Raw genomic sequence first — 24,025 nt, forward strand, 5'->3', positions numbered from 1 at the left:
TAGAGGGACGGCCAGGTCTTGGTAGATTTGCAGTGGTCTGATACTCCTTCCATTTCAATATTATCGCTTGCACAGTGCTCCTTGGGATGTTTAAAGCTTGGGAAATCTTTTTGTATCCAAATCCGGCTTTAAACTTCTTCACAACAGTATCTCGGACCTGCCTGGTGTGTTCCTTGTTCTTCATGATGCTCTCTGCGCTTTTAACGGACCTCTGAGACTATCACAGTGCAGGTGCATTTATACGGAGACTTGATTACACACAGGTGGATTGTATTTATCATCATTAGTCATTTAGGTCAACATTGGATCATTCAGAGATCCTCACTGAACTTCTGGAGAGAGTTTGCTGCACTGAAAGTAAAGGGGCTGAATAATTTTGCACGCCCAATTAGTTGATTCTTCACAAAAAAATACAGTTTTATATGTTTATGTTTGAAGCCTGAAATGTGGCAAAAGGTCGCAAAGTTCAAGGGGGCCAAATACTTTCGCAAGGCACTGTGTATGCACTACATTCAAAAGTTTGGGGTCACTTCCTTGTTTTTCAAAGAAAAGCAAAAAAAATTGTACATTAAAATAATATAAAATTGATCAGAAATACAGTGTAGACATTGTTAATATTGTAAATGAGTATTTTAGCTGGAAACTGCTGATTTTTAATGGGATATCTACGTAGGCGTACAGGGGCCCATTATCAGCAACCATCACTCCTGTGTTCCAATGGCACACTGTGTTAGCTAATCCATGTTTATCATTTAAAAGGCTAATTGTTCATTAGAAAACCCTTTTGCAATTATGTTTTTACTTTATCATATAGTCAGGCAGTTGCAGATGGGTTATTAGCAATTTGCTGCGGGTTAACAAACAGCTGACCCGCGCACCACTAGTTCAGACCCCAGCAGTAAGAGGTGAATTGATGGAGGGCAGGAAAGTAGTTTGTAAGTTTGAGCAAGTGAGAGAGGCAGGTAGTGGGAAGATGAAAGACAAATAGAGCATCTGGCAATTCAAGGCAGATTGATTTACCCTTTTAGGCTGGCCACAGACCATAATCCTTCTCTCCATGCTGGCCTTTGTGATGGAAGTGTTAGTTATGGTTAAACTGGAGGGGTCAAGAGGTCTTCTACAGCTGCAGGGTCTGTAGGTTTATAGCCATGCAGTAGGTTTAAGGCCAGTTTGGCTGTTCAAACATCCACAAGCCCCATCCATCTCTCTGCTCTGCTTACTAAGGCCCCAGTCTTGTCTCCCAGATAACATGTGCTTACCACACACATGCTCATCCAACCTGTTATGTACATGCCCACTCAGGACACACACAGTGAATTTAGTAGTAAAGGCCATTATAATGAGTAGAGGAGATGCAGTATTTGAATTTGAGTCAGTCTCTCTAAGAACGAGGTAGTAGATTTGTTGTTTGGTATACCCATCCATTTTCTTGTTTTTCTACAGGGATTGCAACATTTGTAGATTTGGTTTATAGAAATAAAACACATTCTCTCTACTTCTCTCTTCTCTTTCATCTCCCTCTCTCCTTCCATCCCTCCCTCCTTCCTCTTCTCCCAGTCTGATGCAGGAGGGGGTGGACCTGCGTCCCGGCAGCAGCAGTAGTCTGATTTTGAACCCAGGGAGGTTTGACTTTGAGGTCTCTGAATGTTTCCTGCTGGGCTGTCCACTGGGCCTGGTGCTGGCCATGAGACGTACAGTACTGCCTGCTGTCCAGGGTAGGTGTTGTTAGAGAAACACACACACTTCTCACACACCTCTGTGTCTAGGCAGACCCTGATGCAACACCTTCCCCACAATTTTTAGCTACCTCGCTGATGGACCAGATCGATCATCATACTTCTTTTGCTTGAATACACCACAATGTCAGATGCAGCTTTTTAGAGCCTTTTTAGACTATAAATATATTTAAAGGGCTGCCTTTCCCACACCACCAGTGGAGGAAAAAGTACTCTATTGTCATACTTGAGTAAAAGTAAAGATACCTTAATAGAAAATTACTCAAGTAAAAGTCACCTACTAAAATACTACTTGAGTGAAAGTCTAAAAGTTTTTGGTTTTAAATATACTGAAGTATCAAAAGTAAATAGAATTGCTAAAATGTATCAAAAGTAAAAGTAAAATTCTTTATATTAAGCAAACCAAACGGGGAATTATTTTATTTTTTTATTTTTTATTGGCGGATAGTCAGGGGCATTCTCCAACACTCAGACATCATTTACAAACAAAGCATTTGTGTTTAGAGAGTCCGCCAGACCAGGGATGTTTTCTTGATAAGTGTGTGAATTGGACAATTTTCCTGTCAAAATGTAACAAGTACTTTTGGGTGTCAGGGAAAATGAATGGAGTAAAAAGTTAAAGTTAGCAAAAATATTAATAGTAAAGTACAGATACCCCCAAAAATGTCTTAAGTAGTACTTTAAAGTATTTTTACTTAAGTACTTTACATCACTGCACATCACATTACACATTTTGTACACACAAGCCTTATAATTTATTAGTTCACAGACTAAGAGCCCCCCAATCTCTGCTGTCTGCTATCCTGTGTCCCTCAGTAAGCCAACTCCGTCCTGCCTGCACCCAGATCTTCAACCTGTTCTACCCTTCGGACCCCTCTGCCTCCAGACTGGAGCCCCTGCTGGAGCCCCTCTTCCACAAGCTGCCCCCCTTCCCCATGCCACGCTACCAGCGCTACCCCCTGGGAGACGGACGCTGCACACTAATAGGTGAGTCAGAGGGAAAGTGTTAATAGAAAATCAATTCAACTATGGAGGAGATACCAGCGTATTTTCTGTTATAATTGTATCGCCGTACTGTATTCATCAGCTTTTGGGTTTTGCGTTTCAAATCCAGTGTGAAATATTTGGATAATTCTAAGTAGGTTGGTTCTACACTACACCATTTAGAGCATCTTGACTTAGACTGTTATTTCTGCTACCGCACGGCAAGCAGTATTGGAGCGCCAAGACTTGGACCAAACGGCTCCTGAACAGCTTCTACCCCCAAGCCATAATACTGCTGAACAGTTAATCAAATAGCCACCCAGACTATTTGCATTTTAGTTTTTTCCTCTACGCACACTCACTGGACTCTACCCACACATTCACACAAACTACACTGAGCTCTACCCACACATTCACACAAACTACACTGAACTCTACCCACACATTCACACAAACTACACTGGACTCTACCCACACATTCACACAAACTACACTGAGCTCTACCCACACATTCACACAAACTACACTGAACTCTACCCACACATTCACACAAACTACACTGGACTCTACCCACACATTCACACAAACTACACTGAACTCTACACACACATTCACACAAACTACACTGAGCTCTACCCACACATTCACACAAACTACACTGAACTCTACCCACACATTCACACAAACTACACTGGACTCTACCCACACATTCACACAAACTACACTGAACTCTACACACACATTCACACAAACTACACTGAGCTCTACCCACACATTCACACAAACTACACTGAACTCTACCCACACATTCACACAAACTACACTGGACTCTACCCACACATTCACACAAACTACACTGAACTCTACCCACACATTCACACAAACTACACTGAGCTCTACCCACACATTCACACAAACTACACTGAACTCTACCCACACATTCACACAAACTACACTGAGCTCTACCCACACATTCACACAAACTACACTGAACTCTACCCACACATTCACACAAACTACACTGGACTCTACCCACACATTCACACAAACTACACTGAGCTCTACCCACACATTCACACAAACTACACTGAGCTCTACCCACACATTCACACAAACTACACTGAACTCTACCCACACATTCACACAAACTACACTGGACTCTACCCACACATTCACACAAACTACACTGAACTCTACCCACACATTCACACAAACTACACTGGACTCTACCCACACATTCACACAAACTACACTGAGCTCTACCCACACATTCACACAAACTACACTGAGCTCTACCCACACATTCACACAAACTACACTGACCTCTACCCACACATTCACACAAACTACACTGGACTCTACCCACACATTCACACAAACTACACTGAGCTCTACCCACACATTCACACAAACTACACTGAGCTCTACCCACACATTCACACAAACTACACTGAACTCTACCCACACATTCACACAAACTACACTGAACTCTACCCACACATTCACACAAATTACACTGAGCTCTACCCACACATTTACACAAACTACACTGAGCTCTACCCACACATTCACACAAACTACACTGAACTCTACCCACACATTCACACAAACTACACTGGACTCTACCCACACATTCACACAAACTACACTGAGCTCTACCCACACATTCACACAAACTACACTGAATTCTACCCACACATTCACACAAACTACACTGGACTCTACCCACACATTCACACAAACTACACTGAGCTCTACCCACACATTCACACAAACTACACTGAACTCTACCCACACATTCACACAAACTACACTGGACTCTACCCACACATTCACACAAACTACACTGAGCTCTACCCACACATTCACACAAACTACACTGAGCTCTACCCACACATTCACACAAACTACACTGAACTCTACCCACACATTCACACAAACTACACTGAACTCTACCCACACATTCACACAAACTACACTGAGCTCTACCCACACATTCACACAAACTACATTGAGCTCTACCCACACATTCACACAAACTACACTGAACTCTACCCACACATTCACACAAACTACACTGAACTCTACCCACACATTCACACAAACTACACTGAGCTCTACCCACACATTTACACAAACTACACTGAACTCTACCCACACATTCACACAAACTACACTGGACTCTACCCACACATTCACACAAACTACACTGAGCTCTACCCACACATTCACACAAACTACACTGAGCTCTACCCACACATTCACACAAACTACACTGAACTCTACCCACACATTCACACAAACTACACTGAACTCTACCCACACATTCACACAAACTACACTGAGCTCTACCCACACATTTACACAAACTACACTGAGCTCTACCCACACATTCACACAAACTACACTGAACTCTACCCACACATTCACACAAACTACACTGGACTCTACCCACACATTCACACAAACTACACTGAGCTCTACCCACACATTCACACAAACTACACTGAATTCTACCCACACATTCACACAAACTACACTGGACTCTACCCACACATTCACACAAACTACACTGAGCTCTACCCACACATTCACACAAACTACACTGAACTCTACCCACACATTCACACAAACTACACTGGACTCTACCCACACATTCACACAAACTACACTGAGCTCTACCCACACATTCACACAAACTACACTGAGCTCTACCCACACATTCACACAAACTACACTGAACTCTACCCACACATTCACACAAACTACACTGAACTCTACCCACACATTCACACAAACTACACTGAGCTCTACCCACACATTCACACAAACTACATTGAGCTCTACCCACACATTCACACAAACTACACTGAACTCTACCCACACATTCACACAAACTACACTGAACTCTACCCACACATTCACACAAACTACACTGAGCTCTACCCACACATTTACACAAACTACACTGAACTCTACCCACACATTCACACAAACTACACTGAGCTCTACCCACACATTCACACAAACTACACTGAACTCTACCCACACATTCACACAAACTACACTGAACTCTACCCACACATTCACACAAACTACACTGAGCTCTACCCACACATTCACACAAACTACACTGAGCTCTACCCACACATTCACACAAACTACACTGAGCTCTACCCACACATTCACACAAACTACACTGAACTCTACCCACACATCCACACAAACTACACTGAACTCTACCCACACATTCACACAAACTACACTGAACTCTACCCACACATTCACACAAACTACACAGAACTCTACCCACACATTCACACATACTACACTGAACTCTACCCACACATTCACACAAACTACACAGAACTCTACCCACACATTCTCACATACTATACTAGACTCCACCCACACATTCACACATACTATACTGGACTTTACCCACACATTCACACATACTATACTGGACTCTACCCACACATTCACACATACTATACTAGACTCCAGCCACACATTCACACATACTATACTGGACTTTACCCACACATTCACACATACTATACTGGACTCTACCCACACATTCACACAAACTACACTGGACTCTACCCACACATTCACACACTACACTGAGCTCTACCCACACATTCACACAAACTACACTGAACTCTACCGACACATTCACACAAACTACACTGAACTCTACCCACACATTCACACAAGCTACACTGAACTCTACCCACACATCCACACAAACTACACTGAACTCTACCCACACATTCACACAAACTACACTGAACTCTACCCACACATTCACACAAACTACACAGAACTCTACCCACACATCCACACATACTACACTGAACTCTACCCACACATTCACACAAACTACACAGAACTCTACCCACACATTCTCACATACTATACTAGACTCCACCCACACATTCACACATACTATACTGGACTTTACCCACACATTCACACATACTATACTGGACTCTACCCACACATTCACACATACTATACTAGACTCCAGCCACACATTCACACATACTATACTGGACTTTACCCACACATTCACACATGCTATACTGGACTCTACCCACACATTCACACATACTATACTGGACTCTACCCACACATTCACACAAACTACACTGAACTCTACCCACACATTCACACAAACTACACTGAACTCTACCCACACATTCACACAAACTACATTGAACTCTACCCACACATTCACACAAACTACACAGATCTCTACCCACACATTCTCACATACTATACTAGACTCCACCCACACATTTACACATACTATACTGGACTTTACCCACACATTCACACATACTACACTGAACTCTACTCACACATTCACACAAACTACACTGAACTCTACCCACACATTCACACAAACTACACTGAACTCTACCCACACATTCACACAAACTACACTGAACCCTACCCACACATTCACACAAACTACACTGAACTCTGCCCACACATTCACACAAACTACACTGAACTCTACCCACACATTCACACAAACTACACTGAACTCTACCCACACATTCACACAAACTACACTGGACTCTACCCACACATTCACACATACTATACTGGACTCTACCCACACATTCACACATAATACACTGAACTCTACCCACACATTCACACATACTACACTGAACTCTACCCACACATTCACACATACTACACTGACACATCAACACACATCTACATGACACACACCCACACACTACATATGCTCACACACACAAAACACACACATGCATATGGACCCCACACACACTCACACGTAGACACACTTTCACACTCCTACTCTGTTTATTATCTATTGTGATTGCCTTGTCACTTTTACCCCTACCAACATGTACATTTGACCTCAATGACCTCAACTACCTCGTACCCCTGCACATTGACTCGGTACTGATACTCCTTGTATATAGCCTTGTTATTGTTATTTTATTGTCTTACTATTTCCTTTTTGTATTTATCAAAATGTTCTTACTTTTCAACTCTGCATTGTTGTAAAAAGGCTTGTTAGTAAGCATTTCACAGGAAAGTACACCTGCTGTATTCTGTGCATGTGACAAATACATTTGATTTGGTTTGTAGTGAGAAGGCAGGGGAAATGCTAGGATTTCTTAGATTCTGAAACACACACACAAATTCGTGCACATACACACTCTCACACACACACACACAGTGGTGGAACTGAGGCTCTCACTGTCTGTTAGCCTTACAGAATCATAGCCGAAGCATTGCGTTTCAAAGTCATTATAATTCATCCTCTGGTGTGGTACGTTACCCTTAGACTGCACACATACAGACCTGTGTTTGTGTGGTGTGGTATTACTGGGCTAGATGTGTCTGGCTTTAACACCCTAATAAAGCCCTGATTTATTTAAATTATGTTTTTAGCCTCCTTTTGGGACATTGAGACTTAAACATCTTGCCTCTGCCCCTGCCTCTCTCAAGGTAAATCACTGGGAGGGAGTAGTACGAAGGCTGTACAGTATACTGGAACCTACAGCCGTTCTGGTTCTGTCAAGGGGGCAAACCTGTACATCAAGCTGCTTCACGCTACCAAACAGGAGAAAGGCTCCTGCCCTATGGAACATTCTGGCTCGTACACTGCTTACTTATGGTTCATAAGGGAGTGTCACAGACCTAAAATGTTCAAATAAACCTACTTCGTAAAGTAACCGCAAAAAATTACGATAATGTCACAGCAACATCAACAACAGCAAATGATCTGTTAGCAACTCCCCATATTAGGAAACTGCTTACTCACAATATGTGTCATCATATTCAGAAGTCCCTCTCAGTTAGAAAACATGATGTTTGATTAGAGGGGAGGAGTCTCATGGTGCATCAGTAGTTTGAGAGACTGGTGTTGTGCAAGGAGACTTTCACACTCTCACAGTCTGCCTCCCAAATGGTATCCTATTCCCTATATAGAGCACAAGCAGTGCACAAGAAGTGCTCTATATAGGGAATAGGGTGCCATTTGGGACACAGCCACAGTCTCTCACAGCTTTACTGAGTTTTAATTACACCATTAAATCTATTGATCAGGCTCAGAGGCTGTCAAATTATGAGTTAAATGAAAACACACCCATGCAGGCACACACACGCGCATACACACACACACACACACACTGAAACACCCCACTCATTTCCCTTGGTGCTATAATGTGGTAATTAGTTAAAGCGATGATAACATGGAGAAGCGATCAAATCCTACTCCTATGGGTAAGGCTCTACCATCAATACCCATCCACATTGTGGACGCTTTATTGTGACGAAGGGCAGTAATACAGAGAAAATATGCTTTCTGTTTGGTTGTGTTTCTGTTGACTGAGCTTAGAGCTGGATGTGAATGAGGATCATCTGGTACTGTAATAGATAAACAGCTAATGCTTTGGAGCTGTCAACTTCTGAGTTTGTATGGTTATGTCTTTCATATCGCACAGGGAGAGTTCAGTCCTTGCATTGCACGGCAGCAATATTCTACACGCACACGCACACACACACACACACACACACACACGTACACACACACACACATACACACACACACAGAGAGAGAGAACAGTATACCTTTGAAGCTGGGGTGTAGTGAAGGCCACAGTATAATCCTGAAAATCTCCTCCTTCTGTCCGCTGTCCACCACAACCTTGGTGCTTTCATTCTTCTTAATCCCTATCTATAGCTCAGACCCTCCATACTGATAGTGGTGTTGTGGTCCCTAATCGATCTCCTGGTTCTCCTGGTAGCTCCCTACGCCTCTGTCCTCACCCCTCTCATACCCCCCTGCCCTCTTCTCTCACCCCTTTCCTACCCCCTGCCCTCTTCTTTCACCCCTCTCCTACCCCCCTGCCCTCTTCTCTCACCCCTCTCCTACCCCCTGCCCTCTTCTTTCACCCCTCTCCTACCCCCCTGCCCTCTTCTCTCACCCCTCTCCTACCCCCCTGCCCTCTTCTCTCACCCCTCTCCTACCCCCTGCCCTCTTCTCTCACCACTCTCCTACCCCCTGTCCTCTTCTCTCCCCCTTCTCCTACCCCCCTGCCCTCTCCTCTCACCCCTATCCTTCCTCCCTGTCATTACCACCCCCTCAGATATTGTCATATTTCTCCCAATTTCTCTCTCTCTCTTTCTCTCTCTCTCTCTCTCTCTCTCAGAACATACAACTCAAGCATCTGACCCTCTTTATCCCTCTCTGTTTCACCCGCAGTCTTATTTTCTTTCAAATATTTTATTTTATATTTTGCATTATATGACAGTCACCAACATTCAGAAGATTCTGTCTTTCTCTCATCTCCCCCTCATCCATCACTCTCTCTCTCTGTCACACTCTCAACCTCTGTTTCTCCTCCAGCACACATCGTTAAAATCCTGGTGGTGTTTCTTTCTCTCGACAGAGAGTGCGTCACAGTCAGTGTCCCCTGTCTGTGTGCAGTGTGCTGTGAAAGACAAAGTCCCCACAACACTGAAGTGACAGAGGATGAGGGCTCCACTGAGAGTAGAAGTAACAGGGCTCATTAAAGATAGCAGATAATTGATTGAGTGTGTGTTTTTTATTTTACTAGGCAGGTCAGTTAAGAACAAATTATTATTTTCAATGACGGCCTAGAAACAGGGGGTTAACTGCCTTGTTCAGGGGCAGAACGACAGATTTTTACCTTGTCAGCTCGGGGATTCGATCTTTCAACCTTTCGGTTACAAGTCCAATGCTTTAACCGCTAGGCTACCTGCCGCCCCTTTGTTTGTGTGTGCGTTAGTAGAATGTGGTGCCAAAATTGTGACTTGCAGCATTTTAATTTAAAGAATATTTGACAAATTTACCAGACCCATATGCATTGGGTGCGTAACGATGCTCAGAATGACAGAAATCACATTTAGATGATGGTTATTCATAACAGAACATGCAACTCAAGAATGAAATTACATTTTGAAAAGGGGAGATCTAAAGACGCAACAACTAGCATGGGTTGCTAATATGACCAGCATTGTGCATTTGGCTACTGGACAAAGAAGCAAAGTTTATTTGAAAACATGAGAGAATTATGCTACTGGTTTCAATGGCATATTGAAGTCTTTATAAAATAATTGTCTTCACAATTCTATGGTCTTATTTAACTTTGAAGAAAGGTAAGACATGCCTCATAATATAAAGTAAAACATTTAGGTTTCAACCAATTAAGTACATGTTTTCAAAATGCTTACTGCCTCCAAAGGGTTGTGTGACGCACTGAAGCCTCCCTACTGTTTCTTATATGCACTTGAATGGAGAATGGTAAGTGCGCTTCATTTACCAATTGGGAAAAAAAGCTCTTTTTAGTAGCTCTTTTTAATCGTGGCCATCAAAACAGTTTTTAACACACGATTGCATTTAGAATTGTTAAGCAATGATTGGGCTTATAAAAGCATATGTTTCACTCCAGCAGCAACATGAGCTGTTTGAGAAGCTGTAGCAGCAGCTCCCGCGCTAGCTGACAGATTTCTGCGGATACTGTAGGCTCTGTATCTGTGTGCTGGGCTCGTGTGATAAGCATAACGACTAACAAAAACAACCAAGCGCCAACTTAATTCTACTAAATTATGCAAATGAACCTATAGATAAGGATGACTGGTCAAATATATTTCCATCGACTGGTATTTCCTACAATGAATAGGATCAAATGCATTATTTTACAATGGGATTTTTTTTCTTTTTCGGGCAATTGGCCAGCAGCAGTTTTATTTATGAGCTTTTCATTTTTTTTACAATGTAACGGAAACTCTGGTGTGTGTGTGTGCGTGCACGTGAAAGGATACAACAGATGAAAGAAAATATCTGTCACACCCAGTCACATTTTTACACCAATTGCCATACAACAAAACACTAATTTCACTCTCCCATAGACACACACAATCTAGTATGCTGATTGTTTATTTTCCAACATTGACTTAGCCCTGTGTGACACTATCAAGATGTATGTGACCATCCATGGCACCTTTCCCCATGCTTTTAAAAAGACCAGTCCAAACTGTTGGTTTTTCTTGGCCACCATAACCGCAGGCCAGTATTAGCTCCACCTGATTCCCCCACACGCCTGCCTGGGAAAGCGGCCTGGAATTGGTATTCCGCTGCGGCTGCCAGTCCCTTACAGACGGTGGAAATTAGACTGACAGCCGGATAGCGTGGAGAAGCATCCGCTGCTTTGTTTAAACGCCCGCTAAAGGTCACAGCGGCAGCAACACAAAGAGTTAACCTCACTGGAATAGATTGGATTGAAAGTAGACATCCTTTAAGGACCGAGCTGATAGATGATGGCTCCCAATAACATATTTTGATATACAGACATGCAAACACACAGGAATATAATTACATATAGTAAATACACACTTATACACACACACACACACACACACACACACACACACACACACACACACACACACACACACACACACACACACACACACACACACACACATAAACACAGAAGCATCATGAAAACAAGGATCCAACACACAAATTGCCTCTCCATAGATAGCTGGTTATATAAAGGAATACAAACGGGGGTCCTCTAACAGATGACCAGTAGAAGTGAAGATGCACTGCTCCCTGTTTAGCATTCTGATACAGGAACATGCTCTCATTGTGTATCTCCAGATCCTACCATCCATGCTGCTCTCTCAAACTGTTCCCCCCCTCATCCCCTCCCCCCTGCTGCCCATAATAGAAATCATCCAGCCTTTATGTTCTACTGGCCATGTCATAATGTAAAAATGAAATTCCTGACTACTGATGGATCCGCTGGTTCAACATGGAGAGGACATATCCTGCTGAGAACATGTAATCAAACAGGGTCTGGTGCACCCTCTACATCTGTGGCATCCAGTAATTCACTGCTCGGTAACCACATACAAAAATAAAAATACACAAATCCACATACATGCATAACAAATGCATGCACACATCTTCTGACAGACACACACACACACATACATTATACACACACAGACCTGCCCTTAAATATGGCTGTGCTTAATGGAAAGTTCTCCAGGCAGACATTCAGGCAGCCACTCAATGAAATGTTTCCCAGGCAGACACTCAGACTGTCTGTTCCTTTCAGAGGAACAGTCAGTCAATGTTAAATGTAATGAGAGAGATTACCATGCTATACGGCAAGTGTCTTACATATAACTGAGACAGAAGACAGACCGACAACAGACTGTGTCTGCATCTCAAATGGGACCCTATTCCCTATAGTGCATTACTTTTGACCACGACCTTGATCAAAAGTAGTGGACTATATAGTGAATAGGGTGCCATTTGGGAGACACAAAGTTGGATATTGTTATGGGGTTGCTTTTATGGATATTGTAATGTCAATGTTTTTTTTTCTTTTTTCTTTTACATTCAATTCACTGTCTTTGTCCTTCCCCTCCCTCTTTCTGTCTACAGTACAGTACACTATGGCATAGATGTTACAGAAGGCTAATGATAATGTTGCCAGAGCTGGAGAATTGATTGGAACAATATTGATGCACTCAGATAGCCTATACTACAGATGTTATTACTATAAACAACAACACTGTACTGTAACACTGAACTGTAACCATGCCAACCAGGCCTGAGCCCTAGTTATCATACTGCCAGAGAAAGAGAGCATACATGTATGTGACCAACCGGCTGAAATCGGTCTTATGTAGCCACATTTTTTTTTATATTGGATAAAAGTATAGACTCAGAGCTACCAAATGTTATCATACACTGCATTTTTGAGGTACAATGGGAAAGTAATTCTGCTTTGAAAGTTGATAAACTTTTAAACTCACTTTTGAGAAATGGCCTTTGAATGTTTTGGTACCTACTGGAGAGCTCTCCTTTGTCAACACCCATTCAGCATTATTCACACCCTCTTAAGCCAGCCCCACCCATCTCATGTGCGAAACAGTGAGTAGTGTAGTAAAGATTAAGACTAAAAGTGGTAAAAGTAGTAGCCTACAATAAGGAGAAATTCCAGGTAAACAGAAAGTGTCCAGATAAAAATATTTTATAAATATTAGATGACACTTACCCAGACACACTTGTCTAAATTGATGGGTCATGTGAAAGAAATGCTATAAGCCCCAGCCACATCCAGTGGTGGAAAAAGTACTAAATTGTCATACTTGAGTAAAAGTAAAGATACCTTAATAGAAAATTACTCAAGTAAAAGTCACCTACTAAAATACTACTTGAGTAAAAGTAGTAAAGTAGTAAGTAGTAGTAAGTAGTAAAAGAGAATACTTAAAGTATTTGGTCTTAAAAAGTAAGTATCACAAGTACATGGAATTGCTATAAATGTACTTATGTATCAAAAGTAAAAGTATAAACAATAATGTCAAATTCCTTATATTAAGCAAACCGATATCCAGGGGCATTCTCCAACACTCAGACATCATTTACAAATGAAGCATTTGTGTTTAGTGAGTCCGCCAGATCAGATGCAGTAGGGATGACCAGGGATGTTCTCTTGATAAGTGTGTAAATTGGACAATTTTCCTGTCAAAACGAGTACTTTTGGGTGTCAGGGAAAATGTATGGAGTAAAAAGTACATTATTTTCTTTCGGAATGTAGTGAAGTAAAAGTTGCCAAAAATATTAATTGTAAATGGCTACTTGCATAGTAGCAATATCAGAAATAGATAATGTAACTATGCTCCTGGTAACAATTTAATTACGCTTTTTTTGCCAACGTTTACTGACACCGGCCATATTCAACCGGTGTTGAGCGTTCGTAAATTCATAAGTTATTCTGCCCTCTGGCACACTCAGTGTAATGGCCATCGTCGGTGGAATAAGGTGAGGACCAAGGTGCAGCGTGGTAATTGTTCATGATTTTTAATATAATCAAAACTGAACACTAAACAAAATAACAACTAGGAAGAACGAACAAACGAAACAGTCCTGTCTTGTGATGAACCACAAAACAGAAAATAAACACCCACCAAACACAGGTGGAAAAAGGCTACCTAAGTATGATTCTCAATCAGAGACAACGAACGACACCTGCCTCTGATTGAGAACCATACCAGGCCAAACTCAAAAACCAACATAGAAACACAAACATAGACTGCCCACCCCAACTCACGCCCTGACCATACTAAAACAAAGACAAAACAAAGGAACTAAGGTCAGAACGTGACACTCAGACAAGAGTGCTCTGAAACAGTTGTTGCAGTGACGTTCTATTGAAATGGATAGTTGAGTCTTTTCTTAACTTTTACTATGCTATACATTAAAAAAAGCCGCATTTAGACAGGATTACCTACTGTTACTGTAATTTAATTATGCCAATGTGCTTTCATCAATTGAAAGCCCTTAATCTATTTTATGAGAATTTCTAAGATTTCTTGTTTGCATAAAGTAGACGCATACCAGTCTTTCAGTAATAGGTAATAGAATTTATTCTCGGAGCGCGCTCCCACTTAATCACGTGCAGCAGTTTATATACAGATCATGACGTCATTTCATTGCTTTAACAGAATCCCCTCCTCTCGACCGGGACAGAGTAAGGTGAAAAGTTCATTCTAACTTACTAACACACTCCCAGATAACTTTTGACCCCTCAACATTATCGATCACCACTGAACTGACAGTTTTAATTAACAGAAAACCTAGGAATGCACTCACTGCCTTATCTAAAAACCCCAGAGCTAAGTTTCTGTAGGTTAAACGTTAGGTTAATTACGTTATTTGTTTACACAGTCCCCAACCCATTCGTTTCTTCCTAGTTGGAATGGTGTTCATTAACTTTACTTACTCCTTGTCCGTGTCACACAATCCCTTCTAATGAACTCATATTGTTAATCAGATATAATAAAACAGATTATAAGTTTTACTTAGTTACAGTTCCAATTAAAATGATTTGTTCAGTCATTTAATCATCATTTCCCAACACCTACACAAACTGACCAGCTCAAATAGACAGAAGCGTGCTATATGGCAGACCAATCCAAACTCATCTCTCAGCTTGTCCAGCCCACTCATTATCTCAGCCAATCATGGGTAGCGGGAAGGTTGCTGGCTTTTTCTGTGGCTTAACCAACTAGGCTCGTTATTTAACAATTTTATTTGTATTTACAGATGGCATGCAAGTTTGTTATTAAGGCACATGAAAGTTCACGTGTTCGAGAAGGCATTTCTGCCCCCAAAAAACATTTTGATTTAAAAAAAAGTTTCCGTTCAAACGGCTCTCCTGTGAGGTAGTGACTTGTGACATACACCTAGTTTCCTGAAACGGGTAACATATTGTCAAGCTATTACAGACATATAGAATGAAAAGGAAATAGAAGAAAATGGATTACAACTCTTTCTAAAATAAGGGGAAAAGAACAAATACAAGTAGAATGAACAGTTGAGTTGAGTTGGATGAAGAGAAAATACATTGGCCTCAACATTTCATGCATGTTAACATTAGAAGCCTCCTCCCTAAGTTTGTTCTATTCACTGCTTTAGCACACTCTGCCAACCCGGATGTTCTAGCTGTGTCTGAATCCTGGCTTAGGAAGACCACCAAAAATTCAGACATTTTAATTCCAAACTACAACATTTTCAGACAAGATAGAACTGCCAAAGGGGGCGGTGTTGCAATCTACTGCAAAGATAGCCTGCAGAGTTCTGTCCTACTATCCAGGTCTGTACCCAAACAATTTGAACTTCTACTTTTAAAAATCCACCTCTCTAAAAACAAGTCTCTCACCGTTGCCGCCTGCTATAGACCACCCTCTGCCCCCAGCTGTGCTCTGGACACCATATGTGAACTGATTGCCCCCCATCTATCTTCAGAGCTCGTGCTGCTAGGCGACCTAAACTGGAACATGCTTAACACCCCAGCCATCCTACAATCTAAACTTGATGCCCTCAATCTCACACAAATTATCAATGAACCTACCAGGTACCTCCCCAAAGCCTTAAACATGGGCACCCTCATAGATATCATCCTAACCAACTTCCCCTCTAAATACACCTCTGCTGTCTTCAACCAAGATCTCAGCGATCACTGCCTCATTGCCTGCATCCGTATTGGGTCAGCGGTCAAACGACCTCCTCTCATCACTGTAAAACGCTCCCTGAAACACTTCAGCGAGCAGGCCTTTCTAATCGACCTGGCCGGGGTATCCTGGAAGGATATTGACCTCATCCCGTCAGTAGAGGATGCCTGGATATTTTTTTTAAATGCCTTCCTAACCATCTTAAATAAACATGCCCCATTCAAGAAATTTAGAACCAGGAACAGATATAGCCCTTGGTTCTCCCCAGACCTGACTGCCCTTAACCAACACAAAAACATCCTATGGCGTTCTGCATTAGCATCGAACAGCCCCCGTGATATGCAGCTGTTCAGGGAAGCTAGAAACCATTATACACAGGCAGTTAGAAAAGCCAAGGCTAGCTTTTTCAAGCAGAAATTTGCTTCTTGCAACACTAGCTCAAAAAAGTTCTGGGACACTGTAAAGTCCATGGAGAATAAGAACACCTCCTCCCAGCTGCCCACTGCACTGAAGATAGGAAACACTGTCACCACTGATAAATCCACCATAATTGAAAATTTCAATAAGCATTTTTCTACTGCTGGCCATGCTTTCCACCTGGCTACTCCTACCCCTGTCAACAGCACTGCACCCCCAACAGCAACTCGCCCAAGCCTTCCCCATTTCTCCTTCTCCCAAATCCATTCAGCTGATGTTCTGAAAGAGCTGCAAAATCTGGACCCCTACAAATCAGCCGGGCTAGACAATCTGGATCCTTTCTTTCTAAAATTATCTGCCGAAATTGTTGCCACCCCTATTACTAGCCTGTTCAACCTCTCTTTCGTGTCGTCTGAGATTCCCAAAGATTGGAAAGCAGCTGCGGTCATCCCCCTCTTCAAAGGGGGGGACACTCTTGACCCAAACTGCTACAGACCTATATCTATCCTACCATGCCTTTCTAAGGTCTTCGAAAGCCAAGTCAACAAACAGATTACCGACCATTTTGAATCTCACCATACCTTCTCTGCTATGCAATCTGGTTTCAGAGCTGGTCATGGGTGCACCTCAGCCACGCTCAAGGTCCTAAACGATATCTTAACCGCCATCGATAAGAAACATTACTGTGCAGCCGTATTCATTGATCTGGCCAAGGCTTTCGACTCTGTCAATCACCACATCCTCATCGGCAGACTCAACAGCCTTGGTTTCTCAAATGATTGCCTCGCCTGGTTCACCAACTACTTCTCTGATAGAGTTCAGTGTGTCAAATCGGAGGGTCTGTTGTCCGGACCTCTGGCAGTCTCTATGGGGGTGCCACAGGGTTCAATTCTTGGACCGACTCTCTTCTCTGTATACATCAATGAGGTCGCTCTTGCTGCTGGTGAGTCTCTGATCCACCTCTACGCAGACGACACCATTCTGTATACTTCCGGCCCTTCTTTGGACACTGTGTTAACAACCCTCCAGGCAAGCTTCAATGCCATACAACTCTCCTTCCGTGGCCTCCAATTGCTCTTAAATACAAGTAAAACTAAATGCATGCTCTTCAACCGATCGCTACCTGCACCTACCCGCCTGTCCAACATCACTACTCTGGACGGCTCTGACTTAGAATACGTGGACAACTACAAATACTTAGGTGTCTGGTTAGACTGTAAACTCTCCTTCCAGACCCATATCAAACATCTCCAATCCAAAGTTAAATCTAGAATTGGCTTCCTATTTCGCAACAAAGCATCCTTCACTCATGCTGCCAAACATACCCTTGTAAAACTGACCATCCTACCAATCCTCGACTTTGGCGATGTAATTTACAAAATAGCCTCCAATACCCTACTCAACAAATTGGATGCAGTCTATCACAGTGCAATCCGTTTTGTCACCAAAGCCCCATATACTACCCACCATTGCGACCTGTACGCTCTCGTTGGCTGGCCCTCGCTTCATACTCGTCGCCAAACCCACTGGCTCCATGTCATCTACAAGACCCTGCTAGGTAAAGTCCCCCCTTATCTCAGCTCGCTGGTCACCATAGCATCTCCCACCTGTAGCACACGCTCCAGCAGGTATATCTCTCTAGTCACCCCCAAAACCAATTCTTTCTTTGGCCGCCTCTCTTTCCAGTTCTCTGCTGCCAATGACTGGAACGAACTACAAAAATCTCTGAAACTGGAAACACTTATCTCCCTCACTAGCTTCAAGCACCAACTGTCAGAGCAGCTCACAGATTACTGCACCTGTACATAGCCCACCTATAATTTAGCCCTATCAACTACCTCTTTCCCAACTGTATTTAATTAATTTATTTATTTTGCTCCTTTGCACCCCATTATTTTTATTTCTACTTTGCACATTCTTCCATTGCAAAACTACCATTCCAGTGTTTTACTTGCTATATTGTATTTACCTTGCCACCAAGGCCTTTTTTGCCTTTACCTCCCTTCTCACCTCATTTGCTCACATTGTGTATAGACTTGTTTATACTTTATTATTGACTGTATGTTTGTTTTACTCCATGTGTAACTCTGTGTTGTTGTATCTGTCGAACTGCTTTGCTTTATCTTGGCCAGGTCGCAATTGTAAATGAGAAATTGTTCTCAACTTGCCTACCTGGTTAAATAAAGGTAAAATAAAATAAAATAAAATAAAAATGTCTTGGAAATGACACATTTCCCTTGTAGTCTATCTGTCTCTCTCTTTTCTCTTCATCACTCTTTCTCTTGCCCTCCCTCCCTCCCTCCCTCCCTCCTTCTTTATTCCAGAGAGGCTCCTGTGAAGTTCAACATAAATGTATAATTAAACAGAAGGAGTGGTCACTTGTCTCTCTAAGAATTATATTATTTATGTGATCTGCTACTACTATGCCATGTCGCTTAGAGACTATCCTTTATTTCCATGTTCTCTGATACAACCATATATATCACAGGGCAAATACAAGTTTCCTCCTTCCATCTACAGGTCTACAGAGCAAATAATGCCTGTACAGTGGGGGGACAAAACAAACACATCCATCCAAACATACAGGGTTAAAGGTGATGAGTAACTAGGGCCATCTGGGCTGTAGTGTAGTTGTTAACAGTTTCCCTCACTGACCTCTCTCTCTCAGCTCCTGGGGTTGGGTATGTTGATTGGTCATCACCATCGGTCACAATCCCTGGATCATTACAACCCAACCTAATTACCTGACAATGTGTGTGTCCAAGGCCTTCCTCTGGGACACACAGAACAAGCCAATACCACATACTCTCCTATTAGACCATGTAACAGTATTGATTCACAGAGAACGTTACTAGTTCATTGTTATTTAATTGAACTCCCTCTCCCTCTCTCTAACTCTTTCTACCTATCTCTCTTTCTCTCTCTTTCTCTCTCTCCCCCTCTCCCCCTCACTCTCTAGCTGATGGTATCCAGAGCCACCCAGAGGTGTTCCTGGAGGCAGAGCCCAGTCCTGGTGCCCCGACCGTGCCCCCTTCCCCTGAAACAGACAGTGGGAGGGGAGGAGGAGGGCGCAGGGCCAGTGTGTCCAGCATGGACAGTGAGACGTCCTTCTGCTCTGTTGGCCGGATGAGTAGTATCATCACCAACAGTGAGTGGGAGAGAGAACAAAAGAGAGACAGGCAGAGAGGGAGAGAAAGGCAAGAGATAGAGGGCACGGGAGAGAGAAAGATAGAGAGAGAGAAAGAGGTGGAGAGAGAACAAGAGGGAAAGATACATAGAGAGAGAGGGGGGCATAGAGAGAGAGAGAGAAGGGGGTGGAGACTGCTCATTAGCAATCAGAACAAAAGGTCACATTCGGGCTACGCTTTGTACATTATTTAATCAATTATCTATGGTGGGTAGATATAGCCAGACTCATGAGACCCAACTTTGCCTCTCCAGGTTTTACCTCACATTAACCTACTTCTATTTCAAATCTAATACTGCAGTGGCTAAAAGACCAGATGAATAATACCAATTAGTACCCACAAATCACTTTAAATAACTCGAAGAAAACCTTATCTTGATATGCCTGTGTTAATTATCTTCCTTCTGTGTGTTTCTCTCTCTTCCTCTGTGTGTGTGTGTGTGTGTGTGTGTGTGCGTGCGTGCGTGCGTGCGCGTCTGCCTCAGTTTCCAGTAGCTGGTGGGGCTCTAAGAGGTTGGACTATTCTCTGTATTGTCCAGACGTGCTGACCTCCTTCCCCACTGTGGCACTGCCTCATCTCTTCCATGCCTCCTACTGGGAGTCCACTGATGTAGCTGCGTTTGTGCTCCGACAGGTAACACCCCCCCCCCCCCCCCCCCCCCCCCCTCCCCCCCTAAATGTATGTGTGTCTGTGTCCTGACTATTGAGACTGGAATTCAGATCATGTATACTATTATTTGTGCTGTGGATTGTGGTTATGTGTGCTTGCATGCAAATGAGCAGCAGGTAGCCTATCTGTTAAAAGATTTGGCCTGTAACCGAAAGGTTGCTGTTTTGAATCCCCGAACTGACATGTTGAAAAATCTATCCATGTGCCCTTGAGCAAGGCACTTGACCCTAATTGCTGCTGTAAGTCCCTCTGGATAAGAGCATCTGCTAAATTACTAAAATGTCAAATGTAACTGGGTGTTTGTGTGCGCTTGTATTATGTGTATCTTGCTCATGGTGTCCTCAGACCCTCACAGAGTGATTCAAACCAGCCAGGGTGTCATGACCTATTAAAACCCATCCTGACCACTGACAGCCTTTTAACTTGGTAATTAGAGAGCAATGAAAAGAGACCAGAGCAGCCACCCAGTACAGTAAGGGGTTGTGTCTAAAATGGCACCTTATTCCCTATATAGTGCACTACGTCTCTACCAAAAATAACTTTGATTACTCACCACGGACTGGCAGAATCCTTTTTTGCCTTTAACGAGTCTGACAAGCCCGACGCGAACGATATACTGTTTTATCGGGAACAGGCCCAGATCCCCGTAATTTGCGTGAAGAGGAGGCGGAGAAAAAGGGGCAGTAGGGCAGTCTGCCTTCTGAGAATTCATAGCCGATCGAATAAACCCCTACTTCCTACCATTCTGCTAGCAAACATGTAATCTTTGGAGAATAAAATCGATGACCTACCAACAAGATTAAACTACCAACGGGACATTCAAAATGTAATATCTTATGCTTCATGGAGTCGTGGCTGAACAACGACACTATCAACATACAGCTGGCTGGTTATACTACCTGTAGCACTAATTCCAAAATGTTTAATAAGAGAGAGAATAAGAGCACCTCCTCCCAGCTGCCCACTGCACTGAGGATAGGAAACACTGTCACCACCGATAAATATATGATAATCGATCATTTCAATAAGCATTTTTTCACGGCTGGCCGTGCTTTCCACCTGGCTACCCCTACCCCGGCCAACACCTCAACACCCCTGCAACAACTTGCCCAACTCCCACCCCCCTGCTTCTCCTTCACCCAAATCCAAACAGCTGATGTTCTGAAAGAGCCACAAAATCTGGATCCCTACAAATCAGCTGGGCTAGACAATCTGGACACTCTCTTTCTAAAATTATCCACCAAAATTGTTGCAACACCTATTACTAGCCTATTCAACCTCTCTTTCGTATCGTCTGAGATCCCCAAAGATTGGAAAGCTGCCGTGGTCATCCCCTTCTTCAAAGGGGGTGACACTTTAGACCCAAACTGTTAAAGACCTATATCCATCCTGCCCTGCCTTTCTAAAATCTTTGAAAGTCAAGTTAATAAACAGATCACCGACCATTTCGAATCCCACCATACCTTCTCCACTATGCAATCTGGTTTCCGAGCTGGTCATGGGTGCACCTCAGCCACGCTTTAGGTCCTAAACGATATCATAAACCGCCAGCCAGTACTGTGCAGCCGTCTTCATCGACCTTGCCAAGTCTTTTGACTCTGTCAATAACACATTCTTATCGGCAGACTCAATAGCCTTGGCTTCTCAAATGACTGCCTCGCCTGGTTCACCAACTTCTTCTCAGATAGAGTTCAGTGTCTCAAATCGGAGGGCCTGTTGTCCAGACCTCTGGCAGTCTCTATGGGGGTGCCACAGGGCTCAATTCTCGGGCCAACTCTTTTTTTCTGTATATATCAATGATATCGCTCTTGCTGCTGGTGATTCTCTGATCCACCTCTTTGCAGACGACACGATTCTGTATACATCTGGCTCTTCTTCGGACACTGTGCTAACAACCCTCCAAACGAGCTTCAATGCCATACAACACTCCTTCCGTGGCCTCCAACTGCTCTTAGATGCTAGTAAAACTAAATGCATGCTCTTCAACTGAACACCCACCAGTAGCACGTACTCCAGCAGGTATATTGCACTGGTCATCCCCAAAGCCAACACTTTCTTTGGCTGCCTTTTCTTCCAGTTCTCTCCTGCCAATGACTGGAAAGAATTGCAAACATCTCTGAAGCTGGAGTCATATCTCCCTCTCTAACTTTAAGCATCAGCTGTCAGTGTCATGTTGTCTTGTCTCTGTCCTTTCCCTTCACCCTGTCTCCCTCTGCTGGTCGTGTTAGGTTACCTTTTCTCCCCCGCTTTCCCCCAGCTGTCCCTTGTCTCCTCTAACTACCCATTCACCCCGTTCCCCACCTGTTCCCTTTTTTCCCTCTGATTAGGTCCCTATATCTCTCTCTGTTTCTGCTCCTGTCCTTGTCGGATTCTTGTTTGTTTGTGTTTCATGCCTGAGCCAGACTATCATCATGTTTGCTGTAACCTTGTCCTGTCCTGTCGGAATCTGCCGGTCTATCTGAGCCTACCTATGTTTGGTTATTAAAGAAGCTCTGTTTAAGTTAGTTCGCTTTTGGGTCCTCATTTACTCACCATAACAGAAGAATCCGACCAAGAATGGACCCAGCGACTTCGGATCCTCTCCACTCAGCCGTCGAGATCCAGGGAGCGATGCTAGGCAGACACAAGCAGGAATTGTCTGCTGCTCGACATGCCGTTGAGACCCTGGCCACCCAAGTCTCCAACCTCACAGAACAGGTTCACCATCTCCGCCTCGATCCACCGGCCACTTCCAGGGCTTTCGAATCTCCGGAGCCCAGAATCAATAACCCGCCGTGTTACTCTGGGGAGCCCACTGAATGCCGCTCGTTCCTCACCCAGTGTGATATTGTGTTTTCTCTCCAGCCCAACACTTACTCCAGGAGCACTGCTCGTGTCGCCTACGTCATATCTCTCCTTATTGGACGGGCTCGTGAGTGGGGCACGGCAATCTGGGAGGCAAGGGCTGAGTGTACTAACCAGTATCAAGACTTTAAGGAG

At 43.3% G+C, this 24,025-nt stretch overlaps 1 protein-coding gene across 2 annotated transcripts in view; it reads left to right on the plus strand.

The window, feature by feature from the left end:
* The window catches only part of LOC110507771 (membrane-associated phosphatidylinositol transfer protein 3), a 156,833-nt gene that overhangs the window by 84,357 nt on the left and 48,451 nt on the right, over positions 1–24,025 (plus strand). For both annotated transcript variants that reach the window (XM_036965164.1, XM_036965165.1), the window contains exons 9-12: positions 1,558–1,715; positions 2,553–2,723; positions 20,149–20,337; positions 20,862–21,010. In XM_036965164.1, the coding sequence (XP_036821059.1) occupies positions 1,558–1,715; positions 2,553–2,723; positions 20,149–20,337; positions 20,862–21,010 (667 nt within the window). The remainder of the gene's footprint in view (positions 1–1,557; positions 1,716–2,552; positions 2,724–20,148; positions 20,338–20,861; positions 21,011–24,025) is intronic.

The sequence above is a fragment of the Oncorhynchus mykiss genome, chromosome 27, assembly GCF_013265735.2.
Source record: "Oncorhynchus mykiss isolate Arlee chromosome 27, USDA_OmykA_1.1, whole genome shotgun sequence".
Classification (NCBI taxonomy): Eukaryota; Metazoa; Chordata; class Actinopteri; order Salmoniformes; family Salmonidae; genus Oncorhynchus; species Oncorhynchus mykiss.